Genomic DNA, 22,652 nt, shown 5'->3' on the forward strand with positions numbered 1-22,652 from the left:
CTATTGTATGTAGTTTATCATTGACCCAACTGGCATACATAACAACACGCGTACGATAAGTTTTAAGCTTGTAAAAATGAAAGCATCCCATCATTTTCCACTATCAGTCTTAGGTCAGATTGACAGCTGGCATGGTCAAAGCTGGAGACATTACTAGTAAGAAATTAAAACTTAAAGTCTCCCTCCACTAATTTATGTAGCATACCCATCCTTTTATGTTACTACAGCATTTCGTGATAAGGACAATAAACACTGATACTGGTAAAAAGGGGGCATGATTTCTCTGTTACTTTCCATGACCCACAGATGCTTCGCCTATTATTGCTGAGGCAACATCATTAAACCCGACCGCATGTTTTACAGAAACATGAATCACTGTACTGTTGTACAATATTAAGTTGGACCTAATGCAGTAATTTTCGTATAAAGGTTTGTAGCTAGTTTATTTAAAAGCCAATTAGTTGGGTGTATTCACTGTAGCAGACTTTTTCCTTTTTTTACAAGAAGAAGCAGGAGGAATAAAAAATCAAAACTCCATGGGGCACTTAGACCACCACCTCCAAGTTGGGGACAAAGGAATCTGAAAAAATGAGAGAGTAAATGAAGATGTATTAATAATTTGTGATTCACGTACTTTGGCATTTGAGGTGACTAGACTGCAAACCCCCCTTGGAAATTAAACTGGGCTCTACACCACGATTACCAAAGCATCAAATGAGTAGAATGGTGTTCAACTCTCTTAATAGATTTCCACAGACCTGTATGATTGATGTCAAGGAGCACTGAGGCTGGTCTGACAGATCCGGTTGGAAAAGAGGATGATGCATACACTGAATACCAGGCAGGAAATTAATATACTACTGTAATTTTAGACCATCACTTTGGTGAAATGACATGATTGTCACGGCAAGTTGCCTTGTTTAAATATGAAATATAAAATCTAAATTAATTGTTAGCATAAAGAGCATCATTACAACACTCATATTTTTGAGAGTGTTTGGAGAATGATGGTTTAATGTAAAATGTGATTTTTGATTACATTGGTTTCTTTTCTTTTGCTCCCAGCACACACCTTTGGACCTAGCAATTACTGCATTATCAAGTCTGCTCATTGTATTAACTACTGAGTTACAATAACAATTTGGGTGTCCTCACTTTTTTAATCATCTGTCTCTGGCTTGCACGTTAAAGGTTCACCAAGAATCTATTCCTATGTGATTTAAAGGTTTTGTAGGTTTTTCCACGAATCCACATTTGTTACATTCTTATGCCAATAAGCCAAAGTAGCCTATGGCACAAGAAGGTGTGTTTGGTGCTAAATGTCACAATTGTGTTTTTGTGTGCCTCTTTAGTAATTGCCATAGCAGCTGTAGAGAATGAGGCCAGTTCCACAATGTCCTTCACTTCTGCTCCAGGAGCAGTTTGTAGCTACACTCTGAGTTTTATATGAATGGGACAGAACCCTGAACATTTTCAGACAAATCCCCCTTTACTTTAACCCCCAGTGAATCCCAAGTCTTAACCACATACACCCCCACCCCTCAGTCCCCCTTCCCACGCGCGCGCACACACACACACACGCGATACAACACGCACGCACGCACGCACACACACACCAGTCCGCTCAACCTTCAGATCAGTACATCCCACTATGCTTTGCGATGGTCTGACAAGTGGATCCAAGATGGCGTAGAAAGTAAAGCTAGGTAAGTGTTGACTTCCCATTTTCAGCCCTTTTAGTTGTCTTTTTCGTCGCAGAGCCACTGACAAGAATCCTCCTCATAAATCAGTGGGATAATGACGGATGCTTTGAGTTCACGCACGGATAACAACACGATGTCATATCCATTATATGCGCCCAAACACCGTGGCAAAATTACAGGCCCGAACCCGTTTTGTTTCGGCGAACCTAGCTAGCTAGCTAGCTTGCTAACGTTAACAAACCAGCCAAGCTATTCTTGTTGTGAGCTTTGCCAGTTTTGGTGCCAAGAAAGGCCGTGTTTTGGCTAGCAAGCTAACTGTTAGCTTACGCATACCCTGGCTAGTGTGGCAACACTGTTTACCCCGAGCAAATGTGAACGTTAAGTTACCCCCCTAACACTGTGCGGACGTTTTCCGAGGCTTTGTAACGCTGCCGTCATCGCTCTGACTTGCAACAGTCATGACAAGTTTAGCAGACAAACAACAGCTATAACTACCCACAGTAACACGAAACAAGTCAATCCCAGCGGCTGTGTTTATTAGCCTGTGCTCTCTTTATATTTACTAATCAGGGCAGAGAAATTTCTAAGTTTTTTTCTTTTCTTTTTTTTTAAGCCGTGTTTTCTTCACGTTGCAGCCAACGATCATGTCGAGCCAAATAACGTTATGTCAGGAGGAAAGCTGCAGTCGATGATCTTTTACAGCTTTCCCCAACTGTAAATTTAGCAATCTACTACACGGTACGACAGACGAAGCTTTAGCCTTTATACAGAGACCCAACAATTGGAGCAAAACACAACACAGGTGTCCAGCCACTGCATCCCGCCAAACTATTTGTTGTTGTCTCTATGAAGTGGCTGGCTGGCCAACAATAATATTAGGTCAGAACAATTCCTACAGATACAAAATCGCTATTTAGGTTTTTAAAGCAACCCCTCTTTATTGGAGTAAATGTTGCCTTAAGATTATGTATTTGCATTCATCAGTGACTAAATTTTTCAGTAACATAGCTCAAGCAACTTTCAGGCCCTGTTTGGCCCTGCTACATGTACACAGTGCAGCATTTAGTAACTGTGTTATTGTAATTTTGTATTATAAAATTAGATTAAAGGGATGTCTACCACAATAGTAGAATAGTTACCACATTGAGAGCAGTGTTATGAGATGACCGCCTATTTATGCAATTAATCATTTTCTGCTGTGAGAGACCATGTGCACTCTCAATACACTTTCCTACATCCACTTGAACCTGTTTTGTAGGAACAGGGGCTTGGCTAGTTTTTCTTTTGTGAGATTCTTAAGATGTTTAATATACTGTGTTATTATGATATTTTGGCAGTTGCTATAAACAGGTATAAGGATAAAGGAATGTAAGGATACATACAGGATACATCAGCATGTAGCTCACTCATAAGAAATGTAATTGTGTTTGATCTGAAAAAATATTTTTTAGAAAAAAAAAGCTCAGCAATATTTCAAATTTTCTCTTGTGGAAACACAAGCTTATGGAGAACAATAGAGCTGAAATATTTTATCAGTAACAGACAGTAGATGAAATCCAACTGTTTTAACTGCTTACATCATGCACCATTATCAGTTTGTTTATACTCAGTTCGTTTAGCAGGATAAGGATATAGATGTGCTTTAACAAAGTAAAAAAGAAACATTGAATGTTGTGCTAACACTGCATTGTATAGCGTCTATGTTATTCTTGGTAAAACCTATGGTAGATGCTATACATCATTACTATCCCGAGTGCCTGTGTCATTTGTGCACCCATCAAGTACTGTACATCAGCTGAAGAATTTGTCTGTTTGAGATGAGAACAGACTGACTCAGAGAGGCAGTGTCAGTTGGGCTTGAGCAGCTGGTACAAGCATAGTTGCCTGTTGCTCTGTGCTCAGAAAGTAACTATATGAGACACTTATTGCAAGGTTAAGATGTGTTTGATTACAAAATTAAGTGAAATGGTAGCCTAAATGTTTTTTTCCCTTCATCTAAGAATAAAATATCAAATGAATCTTTCCCCCACAGAAAGTAATTTTTTCCCAGAAAATGTGATTATCTGTGATGATGTTTTGCATGATTTTGCACCTTTAACATATGTTGTGTGTGACGCCATCAACTGTCACAAATGTACCCCAAATGACTTCCACAGTTGGGCTGTTCTTTTGAGCCAGAGTGCTCAAAATCTGTATTTCCACACTGTGGTCAGTGTTGGAATGGAAATTCAGCATCAGCTAATTGTTGTGGAATTTTAATTAGAAACCTAAAAGTTTGTTTTGCCAGCCATCTTTGCACATAATAATCCTAATGGGGCTTTTTGGGCAGCGTTTCTGTGATAAAAGCTCTTTCTCTGCCACCCTGAGATAAGATGCAGTGCCACTGGTAAACCCAGTGAGGTGGATGTAGGACCAAAAGTTACTAGGCTATTGGCCAAGGTTGAGCATTTGCAGCCTTGATATTCCCCAGCAGGTCACGGTGTACCTTCTTGTAATCCCGTGCTGAGGTTTAGATTGTCACTACTGCCCTGCTGCTTTTTCTGTTGTTTGCTAAGGCATGAATGAAAATGTTGCTGGGGCCATAGAGACTAGCGGTGGGATTACTGAATCTTGCATCAACTGTAGATTTCAAGCTCAGCATTGAGGGAAAGGTAAAAGTTCCCCTATCAGACCAGACAAGTGACCTGAAATAAACCTGCTAAAACTGCTTGGCTTTTAAATGTAATAATGGATGCAGGATTTCTGCAGTAACTGTTCAACTAGTAGAGAGAAACTATGAGGTGCAGTGCTTTTGTTGACTAGATTTCTCTGCTTGCCTATCAAATCCATTTTAGGGACTTTTTTTTAAAAACATTTTATGGTAAACCATCCTTTTGATGTCTGTGTTGTGGTTGATTAAAATCTTCAATGTGAACGTCAAACTTTTTTATAGCATGGATGCAGATTCTCAGTCATGTAGCATTTCTTAATTTTCCATAGAGTTGATAGCATGTATAAATATGTTGACTTTAAACAACCCTAAACAATCACATGATTCTCTCTAGGAATTAAATTTAGTCCCCGGTACTAATTATACCCTAATATGTAGAAAGGTTGCCAGATCCTCACACCACCACCTACAATCACACACACTGTCTCCAATACACAGAAACAAATACTAATCCTTCTTAAACTTTAATATGAATGTGTGTTTAGATACACATTTGTGATTGGCAAAACATGTTGTGATTGACAACCGTCTTAGTGTCTTCAGCTAGTTTTTATAAGCCCTGCCTTTGCTAATTTATTTGACAGTAGCTGAATGTAGATATCAATACATGACCTATCGAGTTTAGCCACATCTATAGCAGCAGTGTCAGACATGAAAGCCTTTAAGAGCAAAGTATTGAGTATTATTAATGCCACTTATGACAAGCATCTATGTGTTGATTTCAATATTAAAGAAATAGTAGGCCAATTCTCTATTCTGCATCAGGTGACAGGTGGCACACAGTGTTTTAGAAACAAAAAGATGCTTCTAAATTAGACTCACCCATGACTGGGAGGTTGGTTCGTTATCTCAACTATGGGATATATAGCACTTTGCACTAGTACTAGAGCCTAAATCACAGTTCAAAGGTGCATATTGACTTGTATTTCTTTGGCACATGTTAATGTTGACTGTTTGGCTCTGTGGCACTGAAGTGTCACAACACACCCGCTGTCCTTTCATGTACCGACTAGCACATCGCCTAGTCTCAATAAATAACTAATAATCTGCATTATCAGTTATGATAATGCCTATGCAGTCAGATGATGCCAGACTGTTGGCTCCACTATTATGATACAAGTATGTTTCACCAAATGCTTTAGGGTTCTCATATGACTGCTGCCCCTTCCAGCTAGTTGCGGGTGTATTTTAATGTACACAATGTGAGCAGAGGCACAGAACGTTTTAAGTTATGTAGGAGCCACCTGTAGGAGCTTCATTCTCTCCTCCTGCTGATTTGTGACATAGCTCATGATGATGTGCATTGTGCTGAGCAGACATCCACATTGTGTGCTACCAATCATAAAACAATGTTTCTCCGGGGAATAACGCTTCACTTGTTCTTGAAAATTAATTCTTCAAATATCTTCTTTTGGCCCAAAAACAAGAAATGTATATAAATAATAAGTATGCAGAAATGCATGGAAACAGGGGGGAAACAAAGTCAATTTTGAGCAGCACAAAATACACATTAGTATCATCATCTGGCTGCATTATACTACATAAACATGCATAAGTGTCAATGCCACAGAGCAGCAACAGACACTATCTCAGGTGCATGGGGTGGAGGTCTTGCAGGATGTCTCCCATCTCATTTTACTTGTTCAGAAGTGAATATCAGATGTTTTCAATGTATAGCATAATGTATATTTGCCAGCTCTTAAGCCTGTAAAATTAACTATTATTTGTTATTGACTTCCAGTTTGTTTGGCCAGAAGAGTACAGAGCTAACAGAACAGCTAATTTCTCATAGTTGTTTAAAGAGGAAGGAGAATGGATTAGACCAAATACAGCCAGGATGAGATTTGAAGTAATACTGTTGATAAAGGCTTTAACAGAAAAATATAAACAGCAAAATATTGAGTTCAGTGTTATTTTATACCTTCAGGTTGAACTTTTTTTTTCTTGTGTGGTTTTCATCCTGTGTGCGTGCGTATGTGTGTCATCATGGTAAAATGTGGTTTTGGGGGCAGCTACTTTGGCAGATGTATTTGTTTGACTGTGGACAACAACCGTCAACCGGGTCTGACACTGGGTCAGTGATTGACTAGATATTGAGACAGAGATTGTGACAACTTGGATTTTTTTTTGACAATTCACAAGCCCAAAGTTTTACCCATAACATGTATGTAAAAAAAAAAAAAAAGAACATAAATGTTGCAAATTGTTAGAGTAATATAGGAATAAATATCACAGTTTTAGAGAAACACAACATGAAAACTTTTTCTCTGCCCTTGAGTTGACAGTTGCATTATCTAGAGCATTTCAGTTCCTGTGGAAAGAATATTCTGTACTGGCTGGGGTTATGTTTTCTGTAGTGTGCGCTCCAAGGGTGTCCAAGGGTTTCCTGAAGGGCCAACAGTAAGAAAGTGCAGGGAGTTTGGAAATGTTGTTGAACCAGTGTCAAAATGTAAGAGGCAAGGAACACCTGCAAAATGTTGCTGAACCAAAAGTGAAAAGTATTTTTCACCACAAAGCAGTTTTATGTGAAGAGAGGACAATGTAATTCTAAATTTGCAAAATGAAATTTGATAACATGGCAGAGAAAAAAAAAACCTACAATGCCTGCCTGGTAACACAGACACATACACAACACTTTGTAACTAGGTGTAAACTATTCATTTAAAAAGTCTGAGTTTTAACAGACAGAGCAGTAATGACTGTAACCTTCTAATTTTGTCAGCACCCAGCTCACATTATGCACTCTCACTATTTAGCTTCAACAGGATAATGTTAGCCTTTTTGGACGTGCGTGTACAGCATGCTGGAATTCACAAACAGGACATGAACATTTTGACAACATTTTGCGGGGCTTTCATGTGGGTCTCACTCAAACTGAATTCTGTGTACAGATCTGGACGCCTGTCTTTAAACTGTTTGTTAGAGTCCCCTCCTTTCATTGAAAATGCTCTCTGTTCTTGTTTGCATAGTGACTTCTGGTTGTCTAAAGCTTGGCACTGATGATCTTTATCAAATGTGAAATATCTCTATACAAAAGTCTGGGGCGTTTGTTTTTCATAAGTTGTGGTGGACCTGCACACGCTCTGGCGTTGCTGCAAATGCACATCTGCATTGCCTACATTATCTAATGTAGCTTTAACACCAATAGTACAGGCAAAACAAGTACACTCAAAAAGTTTCTGAGCTCAGCAGGCAACTGTTTCCACCTCCTGGCTTGACACAATACAATACGATACTATATGATACCATGTTATTGTCAGTTCAGGCTGAGCTTCTTTTGTATTCCTGACCCTGGGTAGCTCATTTATAGGACAAACATAACATGTAGAAAATATAAAAAGAAATGACATGACCTATACACAAAGACAGACATAACATGTAACACCCCCTATTAACATATCACATTGTATAAAAGTTCACAGAGACAGATCCCACATGACATACAACGATATGCAAATGTTTTGTATACGATGATTGTAAGATTTTTTTCTGATGGGCATTGTCAGCCTCAGGATCCAATCAGTTGGATTTACCACTAATGTCCATCTCCAAGATGAATAAGAGACATTAGAGAAACCTTAGCTAAATTTTATCATAGAACATTTTTGAAATGTAAGTCTGCATTGTCATTATGTGGTATGTAGGCTATATAAACAGAAACAGAAAATGTTTTTAATTTTAGCGTAAGTCTGCATTCTGCAGAAAATTTTAAGGAGTCTGAATACCGGCTGTAGCTTTCGGTTTTAAGTCTGGTCAACAATCATAGTTTTAAAATGTTAGTATGGATATATTTTCCGTTTGAAGGCTTTCTAACTGAGTGCTATACAAGGTAGTTTGATATGACAAGCACGCCCTTCCCTCACCCAATACGGTGATAATACTCAAATTTTGGTTGCAATGGCCAACAGATAAAAGAAATGTTACAGAAAATGTCATATTGTATTTGCTCTTGTCTTTTCCTATTTCCAGACTTTTGTCCCTGAGTCATGGCGGACAGGAGAGCGGAGAAGTCATGTGAAGAAGCCAGCAGATCGTTAGTCAGGCGGGAGTACGAGGCGGCAGTCAGCCACAGCACGGACGCCCTGGTGGTCCTTGTGCCCCAAGCCCCATCCTCCGGTGCCCCTGTCCCGCCGAGCCCTCCATCCCTTGCCGTCACCGGACCCCTCCGCAGCCGTGCCCTGCTCTACCGGATTGCTGCCTTCTTGCAGCTGGTGAGGACTACTTTGGTACCTAGCATGAGTTAATGGAGATTTCAGTGACACTTGTACAAAATGTTTTGCAATAAACACATTTTGCTTTGTTTCTGGCGGGTCAGTCAGTCTTCCATGTTGCATATGGAGAACAAACCCTCATCTTTGTAACATGTTGAACATTTCGCCTGTAGCGCCATAATAATAACTTTAGACTACTGTAGTATTCAGTGTTTGTGTGAAATGAATACTATTCTATGTTCCTCTGCGCAAAACGCACTTCTCCCTCCTCTTCTCTTGCTATGTCACCACCATTTATTTTCCATTTTACCTGGCAGTCAAGAGTGCCAGTGTGCAGTACACACGTAGGTCTGTTTTATTTGGTGTGAGGGGTGGAGAGCTTTATTTGAAAAATGACACAATTTTGAGGGAGATCTCCGCACTGTTGCGTAGTTGTCATCGACCAGAGAACAATTTGACCCTATTCCTAAATAATTAATGCATTACAATGAAGTGGTGTAAGCTGATCATTGCGCTTTAAATCCACTATTGTCCCTCTAATCACTGGGTAAATTACCATGAAGAGATTGTAAGAAATGAGAACAATAACCCTTGCCTTTTTCCTCCATGGTTCTCGTATGTTATCTTCCCAGCACACTAAAATTATACCAGTTACTTAAGCCCTAAGATTATGGAAACTACTTAAGTCCTGTAATGATAGTGTGAGGGACTCCATCGTGAGGCAAAGATAGCCGTTCTTGGAGTTTATGTGAAGCTTTGACCCTCAAACACAAAGTATTTTCCATTTTGTTATGGCTACCACCTATCTCCTTTTTTCTTTTCTGTCAACAGAAAAACTATGATGAAGCAGATGAAGACTGCAAACATGGTGAGTGGCAATGTAAATCGGAACCATTTGGTGATACTGTGGTCTTGTTTTTAGGTTTAAAGAAGCTGTAGGAGAGAGGGTGATGAAAGTTTTAACATGCCTTGGTCTCTGTGTAGTGGAAGGAATTTAGAAATTGGTCCCACTTACCCAGCACAGTTCAAAAGGATAAGAGAACAAATGTTTGGGTCTGTAAATTGCCTCAGTTTTTGTTGTTCAAAAGATGGGTAATGTCCCAGGACAAAGATTACGCCTCAGTGAAGGTAAATGTCAGTCATTAGCCAAATGTAGCACCTGGTTTGGTCTACTCAATAGAATGGGGTGTGCTACAATATACTGCACAAAATTCAAGAGAGTTTATTTGTCACATACACTCCAGTGACTGTGCAAGTTAAAACAAACACGACAACATTAACCTGACTGAAAAAAGAGAAATACACACAACCTGAGATATCTGAATTTCATACAAACAAATTTAAAGTGGATCCCTATTTCTTTCTCTGTTTTCTGGAGAACTGACTTGTAAAAACATGTATTATACACATACATATTAAAAGAAACCAACTGAGTAAATTGTTTCCTTACCTGTCCTCCCTGTATTTTTTGTCCTGTCGTAGTACTCGTAGAAGAGATTGCCAGGGGAGACGGTTCACTACAGGCCAGCTTGCGCTCCATGCTGTTGGATGGCAGCCTGCAGGAGGTGGCCAGCATCCTCTCTAAAGCCTTGTATGGAGAGCCAATGGTATGATTCATGAACAACTTTATTCAAAATGTGTGTACTGACACTCAGTGAAATTAGACTGTCATGGCACACTACATTTAAAGCTGTGATATTATACAATTAAAAGATAATATTGCGCGATAATATTAATTTGAAAGATTGGGTTTTTGGATGGAGCTGAAATGCTCTGGTGATATCAAAACAGTGTGCTGAATAAATGTCATTTTTAAAGGGTATTTACAACCTCACTATTAATTAAAAATTCCAACCTAATGGCCACCACTGGATTAAAAGGGAGGGAAATGAATGCCTAGGATATAGTGTTTTGTTTATATCAGTGGTGCTTTGGGGATTTTAACACGACAAGAAGGCCACTTTTTATATTCTCTTCCCTTTTCCACTTTTTCTTCCTTCTGACCTTTCCTTCCCTTTGCTCATTCTAACCACTGTCTTTATACGTCAACATGTGTTTTGCTGCCAAGGTGCCTCCTCCAGCTCCACTCTTCTCCTTTTTGCAGCCACTTCCTGCCCACTGCAGCAAACACACACACACAAACAGGCATAAGTACGTATTCAGAGGTTGAGCTTGGCCCCAAGGTCATGCAAGATTTTATGCAAGTGAGGACAACCCTGTTTACTAGGCAGATCTCTCTCTCTTCTTGTTTTTCAATGTCTCTTTTAGAGATTAAAACAATCAAAACATCATTTGGACACAGAGTTATTATCTATCCACTTCTCACTGCCCTCCTCCCTTTTTTACTCCCACGTTTTCACACATCACTATCAAACTTCCCCATTTGTTTTCCCCAAACTCCTCCTCATTCTGCTCTTCTTTGTATTTTAGTGTCAACCCAAGCTATACTTTGACGGATATAATTATCCACAGTTTCTCAATTGTCTCACTCTAAAAGCTGATAAAAGTGTTAACGGCAAAACTATTGACCTTTCTCTGGCACATGAGAGAAGTACTTCAGAATTAGAATAGAAACACCGGAGAAGGCAGTAAACTCTTGTTTCTTCTCTCATTTATTCATCTTGGCCCCATGTGATGCTGGTGCTCCAAACACAGAATACAGTAGTTTAGCTGTCCTGTGGAGTGTCACTGTGTGTTGTCATGTCTTTCACAGCTATAGAGATGTGCCCACCTGTCCGTTATTTTCAATGATTAACATTTAATTTAAAATTTCTAGGCTACTTATAAAATGCTTTGCACTAATCAGATACTGCAGATCAGATTTATCTTTTTAAGCCCCCGCGCTGGCACAGTGTGATTATTAATGCTATTTGGGATATCCATTCGTCAGTCCTGCCCCACTCTCATGAACTTGATACCAAAGTAACGCTTTAACAGAACTTTGGACAACATTCATATGGATGAGATAATTAGATTTTGTAGGTCAAAGGTCAACACTCAAGGGCATTGTTAGCTCACAAATCACAGTTCAGATGTACTTTGTACAGTATATTCTGTCTGTCTCTGGATTAAAAAGGATGTATCCACTAAATGCAGCAAACTTTTATTTTATGGACTAGATTTCTTATATGTGATATATATGTTTTGATTTTATAATCTCATTCTTTATATGGCACAACATTTCTACACCAAAAACAAATCCAACACCTGTATCATTAACCCTGTACTTACTTGTGTTTCTTAAAAATTCAATAAAAATGTAAATTACAAAAAAAGTAGAGGCACTCAATTAATCAATCTTTAAAAGAAAAATATCGATATGTAATAAGAGCCGTGAAATTCACAATGTTCCACCTGAACATTTTTTTCATGCAAGTGGTGCAGTAGTTAGTAGAACATAATAAAAATTGTATGGCTTTCAGGTGACATCTTTCACTGCTGTTTGGTGATGCAAATATTTGAAATTGTAGTGTAGCTTTTAAAAAAAACAAAACAAATGGATTTAAATGTTTCTACATTCCTGTAACATGATGAAAAAAAATTGCACATTGAAAAATCTGCATGAACTTAAAGACTTATGTGCAGTATTAAGTTGTAAAAATATGTATGTTTTTCCACCTTCTTTCATAGAATGGCATTGTCGCAAAAGACCTGACCAGATTAAAAATGCTCCTCTCAGAAATAGAGGTAAGTGTCTCTGATTGTAGGGCTGCACACATAAGTAATGTTTCCTGCCCCAGTTTGTTTATGCCTTTTGGTTGTGGGTTTGATGGTTTAATGCTCGCAGGCGAGAGTCATAAAGATGACTAATGGCCAGACCTCAACGCTAACTTAATTATTTTGTGCTCCCCTGTCTAGCTTGTAGCTGTTGTGGATTTATTGCTCATTTGCATGTAATGAGTCTAGTGGTCTATCTGCTTATATGTGGCTGAGTTAGCATTTGACATGATGGTAATAATCTCTGTGTACCCCCCACCTCCCCTGCTCTCCCCACTCCCCGATATCTCTGTTTCTATCAGGCTATAAATAGAGACATGGCACCAGAATACACAGATGACCAGGAGGAAGGTGAGCAAATCTGTTGCACGAGTTGATTTCAATACTTCCCTCAAAATCACATTTACTCAGGTGCAGATGATAGTATTCATGTTTAGAAAGCCTTAACTCAGCCAGTTGGCAACTTGATCACATAGCAAATGGGTTAACATCTGGCTGAAGCCCATCTGATGATTTTCAGTGGCACTGGCTCAGTGTCCTATTGACCACTTGGCTGTGTGTATTGACAGAGGTTCAAGATGGCTGGCAGTTCCGACCTCCTCCCCGAGGAGTCACCAGCAGTGAGGAGTACACCCTCTGTAAAAGGTAACGCAAAACATCCGGTTATTATTTGCACAAAGTTGTGTGAGTAATAAACAATTTATTATCTGTTAAACCTTATCTTGTGAACTTGTGAGTTTGATCTGCCCTTGATAGCTTTAATGTTCCGTTTCTGTACTAGCGGCACAGTTTATTACCAATGAATGAAACAGAGAAACACAGCAAATTCTGATCAAGACACTACAACTAGTAAAGTTTAAGTTCTCTCAAGTCATTCATAACGCAAAACAAATTGTTGAATTTTTCACTGATTATTTTTAGATGAATAATAAATTAATAAAATACTCGTATTTGCACCACTTCAGCATGTGCTGTTTGCCTTTGCCGTAGGTACTTGGAGCAGGGTCTGTGTCGGTACGGGGCCCAGTGTACGTCAGCCCACTCGCAGGAGGAGCTGATGGAGTGGCAGAAACGCTATGCGTCACGCCTCATCCGCCTCAAACAGCAGCAGGAGAGCAAGCACTTCACTGAAAACTACATGGAGACGCTGATAGAGAAGTGGATGAACTCCCTCTCCCCAGAGAAAGTGGTGAGTGCCTTTTTGTCTGTGCATGCAAGCTCAAAAGTGGTCCTGCAAAACAGCTGAAAACACGCACACACACAGAAACTTTGTCCCTGTTCAGACCTTTGCATTAAAATGCCTTTTCAGTGACCCAATCACAAGTAGAGAGCTCTAAGCCTATCATTTCACACCTGCTTTAAAATGCATCTCAACATATCACTTGTGATCTGATCTCACTTCCCTGCTCTTGCGTTATGCAAATAAACGAGTATACGTTCTTGTTTTTAGCCACTGGTGTGTTTGTGTGTGTGCGCGCATGGTGGTAAGAGAGTGAGACTTGCACAAAAGAGAGACTAAAACATGATGAATTAGAAATAATATTTTACATTTACAAATGCCATGCAGTCACACAGGGCCTTTGTGTATTTGTAGGATGGATTTTTTTTTCTTCTTTTAATTAGTTTAGCTCTGTTGACCTCACAGACAGTAATAAGCAGCAATAATCGTACAGTTTAATCAGGGACACATTCAGGAGCACACATTCATAAGCCTTTGTTAATATAATTAAGCTATATGTGGTTCTTGGCCATTGAATAAGAAATGTCGTGTTTCCAAAGGTTCCAGTCATTTACGTTTCGTGCAGCAGTGAACTTTTCACCAGTCAGTGCCATTGGATACCTTCTCTAAACTTGTGTTTCCTTTTTCTAGCTAAGTGACTGTTTGGAAGGAGTGAATGTAGAAACCAGCTCCAGCCTCTCTGTTACTGTCACCACCAAAAAATCCTCCCACTCCTGGGCCTTCTCGTTGTTGTGCAAGGTAGGATCATGTCTCAGTATGACGCAGAATAATGACAACATGTTCTCACTGCAAACCTGCCAGTGTTAGTTGGATCATAAAACTGAACATCTTTTGCTTATATGAATTCTTTTTCTCTCTCTCCCCCACTAGCCGGCTAGGAAGCTGTACCGCATCGCCCTGCTCTATGATGCCCACCGGCCACATTTCTTCATCACAGGCGTGTCAGCTGGGGATCAGCTCCAAGCTGTTCCCAAAGGCTGCCAAGAGTGGACTCCAGGAGAGGACACAGCATGTATGTCATATATCCCTATTTAGTGATCAAGGATGACACTTTAGGGGATCTTACTTTTTTCAAATTCAGATTTTTTTGAAATTCAGATACATTTCTGACATGACTTGAGTCAAATGCAGTATTGTCAAGACAGACTGCACAAAACAGTAAGCAGAGGGGAAAAGGTACATTTAAAGCAATTATATAACAATAATACATATTAATATAAATCAACAACAACATGAACAGTATTTTGCAAAGTTGATGAAATTTGATAATGATGTACAGTAGATCAGTGACTGTTTGAAAATAGCATTAGCATTAAGTAAACAATAAAAAAAAAAAACAGCAATTATACTAATATATTAATCTTTCTTACCATTTTCTAGTGATACACTGTTCTCACAGTTTTTTTAGTAAAGGTTTTTTGCCCCATATATTTCTGTCATCACTTATCACATTCAATTTAACAATGAGAGCCTTTGAATTATTTGAACTTGGAAAGAAAACATGATATTTGCTCACACGGTTTGTTCATAGAGTTTTTAGGACTGGGTCAGCTAAATAGGTTTTACCGTTCTAATTTAATCTCTTACCCGTCTACTGGGCAAACACGTTTTACATTGGCTGTTTTTTGCCTCAGTTGTTCAAATGTAAGATAATAAAAAGTCTTGTACGGCGCATTTTAATCTGTACTTTTTGACTTTGCATATGATACATTTTTCCAATTTTGCTTTGTCATTTTGATTTTGTGACAGACAAGTGTAATTTACGAACTTTGATGCCCTCTCACTTGAATGAATGTAGAAGTTATTCCTCTGCTGTCTGCTGCTTGTATAATGCACTTAAAATAAACTTTCTTTTCTCATAGTGGCAGCAGACAATGGCCTGGACAACTGTGTCTACAAGGTTGCTGTGAGCTTCAGTACAGAGATCTTTGGTACCTTCCGACAAACTGTTGTTTTTGACTTCGGCTCAGAACCTGTGCTGATGCAGCGGATCATGGTCGATGCTGCCTCTATTGAAGGTATGTTGAAGCAAGGAAGTCACTTTGACAAGTTTTTAAAATGTATTAAAGTTCTGTCACAACTAGTGTCATGAAGCTTTTATTTCCAAAACATCTCTTCACAGATAAACTCTGTTTCATATGGGTGTCAAAGTATAAATTGCTTGAGTAGATGTAGATATTTCGCCTCTGCACCAGCAATAGTTAGAGAACAGAGTTATATATATTTATTTATTTTTATTTTTTATTTTTTGGTTGCCGAAGGTCATGGTAACCTCACGGTTCCGTCTATGTAAATATTACATGTCCATTACACCAGGAATTTCTTCAGATTTTGTGCACAAGTTCACTTGGACTTAATGATGAACTGATAAGACTTTGGTTCAAGGTTCAAGGTTGTGATGACTGAAGATGACAGCATTTCACAAAAATGGTTAATATTTTTATGATTCTAGATAAATAGAGATGTAATTAGAGATTAAGTTCCTGATTTTTTGGCAAAGTTTTTTAAGTGTAGATGGAAATTGTTTAAATGCAGAGCAACAGCAATGCGTTCACCTAATGTCTTGTCCTTTGTGCCTCAGACCTTGAACATTTGATGGCAGCCAGGCAACAGCTCTTGATAACTGCGAAGCGCTGGGACTCTTCCTGTAAGACCATTGTAGAGTTTTGTCCTAATGAGACGATGGCTGAACTGGAGCGCAGCCTCCTTTCCCGCTATCAGATCCCACTGTCGGCCGACCAGCTCTTCACCCAGTCAGTCCTGGACAAGACACTGACCAAAGACAACTACCAGGCCCGACTGCATGACCTGCTCTACATAGAAGAGATTGCACAATACAAGGAAGTCAGCAAGTGAGTACACAATTTGTCCTGCCTTTCTCTCACTTGGCTTGAGTAGTCAAAGATCTCCACTGTTCTCTGCACAATTATATATCAGTGTTAAAAAACATCTAACAAACCAAAGACAAATTCACTTAAATGTTTTTAACTAATGTTCAAGTGCAGTTTCTATGTATTTGCAGTCTTTAAGTACTATCTAGCTCAGTAGGTAGAGCAGGCGCCCCATGTGTAGAGGCTAAAGTCCTCTCTGCAGCTGGCCCCAGTTTGAATTCCGCATCGGGTGGCCCTTTGCTGCGTTTCATTCCCCCTCTTTCCTCCCCATTTCCTGTCTCTCTCAACTAATCTGTCAATTAAAGGCAAAATGCCCCCAAAATATACTTTGAAAAAAAAAAAAAAGTTGAGTTCACACATCAACAAGGTGGACATTGGTTTAACAGTGTTAAAAGATTTTAATATCTATGTAGTCACTGCAGTTCGTAATGAACATGCAGGTAGAGAACTGTAAGTGTGCAAATGTTTGTTAAAATATTCTACTGATTGTGCCAGACCAAGAAATCTAAACATAGTCACATGATCTGACTTGATTGTATATGCTTATTAGCTAATTAAATCCATTGCCCTCTTGCCATTCTGAGCTGCTGATAGTAAGACCTAATGTTAGGTACAAATGCCAGACACAAACAGGCAGTGCTGACAAACCTACCTTGAAACTACCATGTTGCATGATGATTACTAATCTTATTCAAGGTCTATATACTACCTGTTCCCTCCTATTGGAGAGTAATTTTTGTTCAACCCAAACAAAAGGATGTCTCAGTGACTGGTGACAAGTAATTAACTTTCCTCTCAACAATATTTCTTAAAGTCTTGTCAGGTGCAATTAGTCCAAATACTGTTGCCTTCATCACATTGGCGTCACTAGTCCACCAGACTATGGGATGGCTATCCCATTCCTTGCTTCTGGTTGTTTTATTGTTTTATTGATATTTGATCTTCTGTGTTGAATGTATTTTATTTCTTCATCTTTTAGTGCCCTTTGGTTGGCTGTGTGCTGTTTCAAAGGGCTGATTTATATAGATTAATTTCTATTAATCTGACTACTCAGCATTGCAGTCCTCACATAGCCTATTGGCAACTTTGCTGTGAGATGATTGAACAGTTGGACCATAATTAAGCTTATATAACCCTATTAACAATAGTCATTGTTAAAAATACATGAACCAATAAAACCTCAGAAACTAAATTTCATCCCTACCATGTGCCATGCGACGGAATAACAAATTAAGTCCTTGAATCCATGAGCCCAGTTTTAGGCTGCGTGGTGTAAATATCTTGTGCTACAAGATGTCAACACGCCACAAGGTGTCAGACTCAGCCTTCATTGTGAATTTGCAAAGTGAGTGTGCAGCTTGCCTTCCAATGCAAGTGCTGTGTATATCTAAGGTGGCTCTTTTAAGGCAGCTTTGGGAAATACTGTTTTCATTTTTGCCTTATTTTGAAATTCTTCGCCTGCTGCTATCGTGGTTTTAACTGAATGAACTGAGCTTTCAACTAAAATCACAATAAATACTTAATCCCACATTGATTCATTGCAGTGGACCACCCCCTACTGCACTATAAATGTCTCAGCTTTCCTTTTTGCTTATAATTTGATTTTGTCTCATGACTCATAGCGTCATTTGACTTGGTAAAGAATTAAATTATGATTCCCTTCCTATTTCTTCTAATGTAGAAGTATGAAGTGTTCTTTTAATCTGCTGTGCTTCCAATGTGCATATGAATAATCCCTCCGCCTGTTAAACCATCCGTGTTCTGATACTTCTCATGACTGATTCAGTTTCAGCACACGGGTGGATTCCTGGAAGCTGATTTCAGACATGTAGATAGAACCTAAGTGTATCTATTAGAATAACTGTGAATAATTTCAGACTAGATATATTTTTTACCTGCTGAGAGAAACATCCTTCCATTTGGCAGATTTATTTTGGAGGTCAAGGTACATCAGGTGATTATCTAAAGTCAGCATGGAGTGAGTAATGGAGAGCTAACAGTGACTGGCTGCTTGTTTTTGTCTAAATGTTTTTCCTCTGAGAGTAGGTATAGCCAGAAAAGCTGATGCAAAACCATAACAAGAGACCCCAAGAGTCCCCTTGGTTGTGTAACCACCATTGGTTTGCAAATAAAAACAGAATCTACTAAGTTATCTGCATATGTCAATCATCCATCACCAGTTCACCGCCAGTATTTCTTCCTATTTCATCATTTCAGATCAGACAGGGACCAGAGAGGCAATCTTAAACAATCCAGAACTAAGCACTGTTTTATATAAAAGTGCTTCAATTTTTCGCCAAACATGTGTTTGGATAAGCTCTGCTTTTTTTTCTTTTTTCTCTTTTTTTTTAGGTTCCTTGCTGATAATTTATTATTTTAGTGGCCTAATATTTTGAAAAATGTGAAAAGCTTTCACAAAATATGTCAATTAGTTGTTAGTGCTTTTAAACACATTACATCTGTATAAAAAAGGAAAATCCAAGGCACTCTTCTTCAATAATATAAAAAGCCTTTATTTATACAATGGCTATATTGAATAAAAACATTTGAGTGGGTTACAATCCACGCGTTTTGGCTTTTTATATTATTGAAGAAGAGTGCCTTGGATTTTCCTTTTTTGACCAATGTTCCCACCAAAGAGCACCTTCGTCATATGTTTTGAACCTTCTGAGCACTCTGGATTTTTTCCTTTTTTTCTTTGAACATTATATCTGTACGAAAGCACATATCTGTATACGAAAGCACAGTAAAAATGCATCAGTGTTGGTGTGGACCAGTATACGTCCTGGTCAATCTCATCAGCTTCTTTTACACCATAGCAATGCTGCAGTTACCCTTTACCATAACCAACACTTATATGGGAAAAAGTTGACCTGACGAGTGATGTTAATATTTCACGATGTGAAGCAAAACGTAACGACTTGACCTGATCACAGAGGCCTATTTGATTTATTTTATGGTAAATAATTAGGTTTCTTTTCCAACATGGCAAAATAAAACGTTTTTTAAACTGTGGTGCCACATTGGGTTGAGTGTACATACATACTGCAAATAGCTCAGGGAATTGTTTGGCCCCTGGGCCCTTAGCTCTCAGGAAATATAGCCCCCAGCATACGTATGTGAATAGCCCCGATGTAGTAGTTTCAGGGTTAAAACGTCTTCAGTGAAGCAAGGACTTATGTGTGCCTTCATCACAAGTGAATGTACTGAGATACTGTAAATAGTTTTCTTTTTCATTATATCTACAGTGATCATAAGATAAGGCATGCTAAGGTCTGCTAAAACATAACCAAATGTCTGTGTTTGTTCCCTCAGGTTTAACATCAAAGTGAACCTCCAGCTGGTTACCAGCTTTATGCTGACTGGCATTTCTGTTGGAGCCAAGTATGCCCAGGGTGGACAGCTCTTTGCACGCTTCAAACTCACTGAAACACTTTCTGAGGTAACTGCACCAGTTGAATCGGCAATGGCAGTATACACTTGACACACTGGTTTCCGACTTTTCTACATGTGTCATGATTTTGGAGGATGAATATTTATAACTACTGTTTAAAGTTACAGTGTTGTCAGATAGCTCTTCTGACCAGTCTTTTTTTCTTCACCTTAGGACACTCTGGCTGGACGGCTAGTGATGACCAAGGTAAATTCAGTCCTGGTGCTGCCCTTGGGCCGTGAGGGGTTCTGCAGCCAAGCACCTCCTGGGGTCAAAGAGCGCGTTTATGAGGCCGTGATCGAGGAGAAGACAAAGGAATACATCTTCCTGAGGATCTGCAAGGACTGCTGTGACGAGCTGGGGCTACTGCCGGACAGAGAAATACAGGTACTGGCCGCACCAAGGCACCTAAGGAGACACCTCTGTGCCCAAGCATGATGTGCTTTTGTGACTTTTTAGTCATAAAAAATAGATAGACCTAGATATTAAATTAGACCAGGTAGTTTGGCAGCAGAGCAGAGAGTGCAGGTGAATTAAAACAAGCAATACTTGGTAGAGCCTTGGAGATTTGAGTTATCATCCAGCTAAGGATTTTTTTCTGCTCAAATTGTTGTGGACTTGGAAATCTGGTAGATAATTTAAATTTTTACAAAAGGCTACAGGACAGAAGAAGGGGATTTTCTCAGGAAAACTGAAAGCACCGTTTGGTCTCAGGTTCTTTAGTTCTGAGAAATCTGCCTCTTACACAAGTCTACCTTCAGCTACCTCAGTTTGATATTTCTGTCCTTACGAGCCCGCAGCAGAGGAAACAAGGCTTTGTTAACAGTTATCAAAACAACCCCCATCACGGTGGAGCATAATCTTCTTATTCTTCTTCATACGTCGCTCCTGCCTGCTTATGTGCTTCAATTTAATTTCCCTGTCTCCTCTGTGGGTTCTTACAATATTCTGCACAGCCTTGATGCTCTTCTCACTCTCACATATGTCAGACTTTCCCGCTCTTGTTTTTCTCCCCCACTTTTCTCCGTGCTGTGCTCCACTTGCTTCTTTTTGTTTTGCATTTGTTTTTTCTCCTCCCTCTGATTTTTACCTTCATGTCCTGAATGCATTGTATACTTAACAATGTATTTCTAAGGCTCCTGTGCGCCTTTATTATGATTGGGCCCTACAGCAGTGGAAAAATGCAGTGGTTACACATGTCTGATTGAGGCAAAGGAATGAAATAGAAATGTAAATAGACCAACAGAAATGAGACACAAAAATACATTAAATATTTTTGAATGGGGATGGAGTTATTCTCTGAATTATGTGGATTCTCTATGAATTATGAGAGAGGAGAAATTAATTACTCCTGTTGGTTTCAAGGCTACTGTATTGACCTGAAGAACAATGTATTTCTTATAACATAATATGATATAATGGTGAGGTGAGCAGTTGTTTGGATTGACTGCTTATTAATCTCTTGGTGTTGCCTCTGTTTTAGGTGGAGCTGCAGTTCCAGCTGAACAGACTGCCACTCTGTGAAATGCACTATGCCCTGGATCGCATCAAAGATAACACCATCCTTTTCCCTGACATTGGCCTTGTCCCCACAATCCCCTGGAGCCCCAACAGGTGTGTATTCCACTATCACAAACACACGCAAACTACTTAAAGGGGAACTAAGCAGGATTTCTCCCGTGGCTATGCTAGATTTTTGCCTTAATTAAAAAGCTCCGGAGTAATTGTGATAGTTAACTACATGACTTGTGACTAATTACGAGTGAGAACAGAGGCTCTCTGCCGTCACCTGGCGTCTCACGGCTGAAAACCAACCTTGAAACATCAGTGTAAGCGGAAAAGCGAGCGGACTTGCATAGTTCCCCTTTAACTATTTAAAACTGATGCAGAAATTAATCCGTGAATATTTTATTCTGATCTTATTCTGAAACTGGGAAATATAACTGCCTTTGAAGAAGTAAAATACAATTTAATCGATAAGAATAATTAAGTTCCACTTTGCACAAACAGGAGATTGATCCATGTTATTGTGTAGAAGAGGAAACCTTTTTTCATATTGCACGTTGATTGCCAGACATCAGATATCTACTAAAGGCTACAACCTCCATTTATTTAGTTTTTCTAGGAAAACAGGGATGATGTGTGCACACAGGATGTACACACATTTGTGTATAGTAAATAGTACTAATCCTAAACACATTTCTTATACAGAAACTCCTTTAATTCCTGCACCACATTAGCTTGACAGATACCCTCACAGAGGGGACACCACATCAATTTGAGAGTTGACTGAATATCCCTTGCCTTGCTGACTTGGCGGTCATTCTCAAATGCTGGCGGCTCCTCGCAGCTTTAGATATCTCGCTGACGTTGGACAGGTGAGGGGAGTGAGGCAGTAATCTTTATTGACTGGAGCCAAAGTCAAATATAATCCCTGCGATTTTTGAGGCTGCTGCTTTATCTGGGCTCCATGATATGATTGATGTAGACTTTTGTTTTAATTGGAATTTGGATAAGTGAGGGTGATTATATATGGACCAAGTAGTGAATTTAGCAAAGGTTTAAGCTCACAGTTTATGTTATGTTATGCTCGTTAGTTTTAACATCAGTGTCAGATAGATACACCCCAAGTCGTGGTGCCAGAAAGTCTTGTAAGGTGATTTTTTAAAATATATATAACGTCATACTTGAGCACTTTAACTACGTAGTTTCTGAAGTTAACTTTATCATTTAAAGCAGTGCATTAT

The 22,652-nt window shown here is 39.1% G+C and overlaps 1 protein-coding gene across 1 annotated transcript in view; it reads left to right on the forward strand.

Annotated features, from left to right (window-relative positions):
* Positions 1–1,555: 1,555 nt before the first annotated feature.
* The window catches only part of helz (helicase with zinc finger), a 51,051-nt gene continuing 29,954 nt past the window's right edge, over positions 1,556–22,652 (forward strand). Inside the window, exons 1-15 of the mRNA XM_085773337.1 lie at positions 1,556–1,706; positions 8,383–8,624; positions 9,456–9,492; positions 10,107–10,231; positions 12,255–12,311; positions 12,644–12,692; positions 12,911–12,986; positions 13,332–13,530; positions 14,212–14,319; positions 14,452–14,593; positions 15,444–15,599; positions 16,163–16,433; positions 19,788–19,914; positions 20,080–20,292; positions 21,389–21,519. Coding sequence (XP_085629463.1) covers positions 8,400–8,624; positions 9,456–9,492; positions 10,107–10,231; positions 12,255–12,311; positions 12,644–12,692; positions 12,911–12,986; positions 13,332–13,530; positions 14,212–14,319; positions 14,452–14,593; positions 15,444–15,599; positions 16,163–16,433; positions 19,788–19,914; positions 20,080–20,292; positions 21,389–21,519 — 1,916 coding nt within the window. The 5' untranslated portion in view covers positions 1,556–1,706; positions 8,383–8,399. The remainder of the gene's footprint in view (positions 1,707–8,382; positions 8,625–9,455; positions 9,493–10,106; positions 10,232–12,254; positions 12,312–12,643; positions 12,693–12,910; positions 12,987–13,331; positions 13,531–14,211; positions 14,320–14,451; positions 14,594–15,443; positions 15,600–16,162; positions 16,434–19,787; positions 19,915–20,079; positions 20,293–21,388; positions 21,520–22,652) is intronic.

This window comes from Trachurus japonicus, chromosome 1 (assembly GCF_045865225.1).
Source record: "Trachurus japonicus isolate A0001 chromosome 1, Traja_1.0".
In the NCBI taxonomy this organism is placed as follows: domain Eukaryota; kingdom Metazoa; phylum Chordata; class Actinopteri; order Carangiformes; family Carangidae; genus Trachurus; species Trachurus japonicus.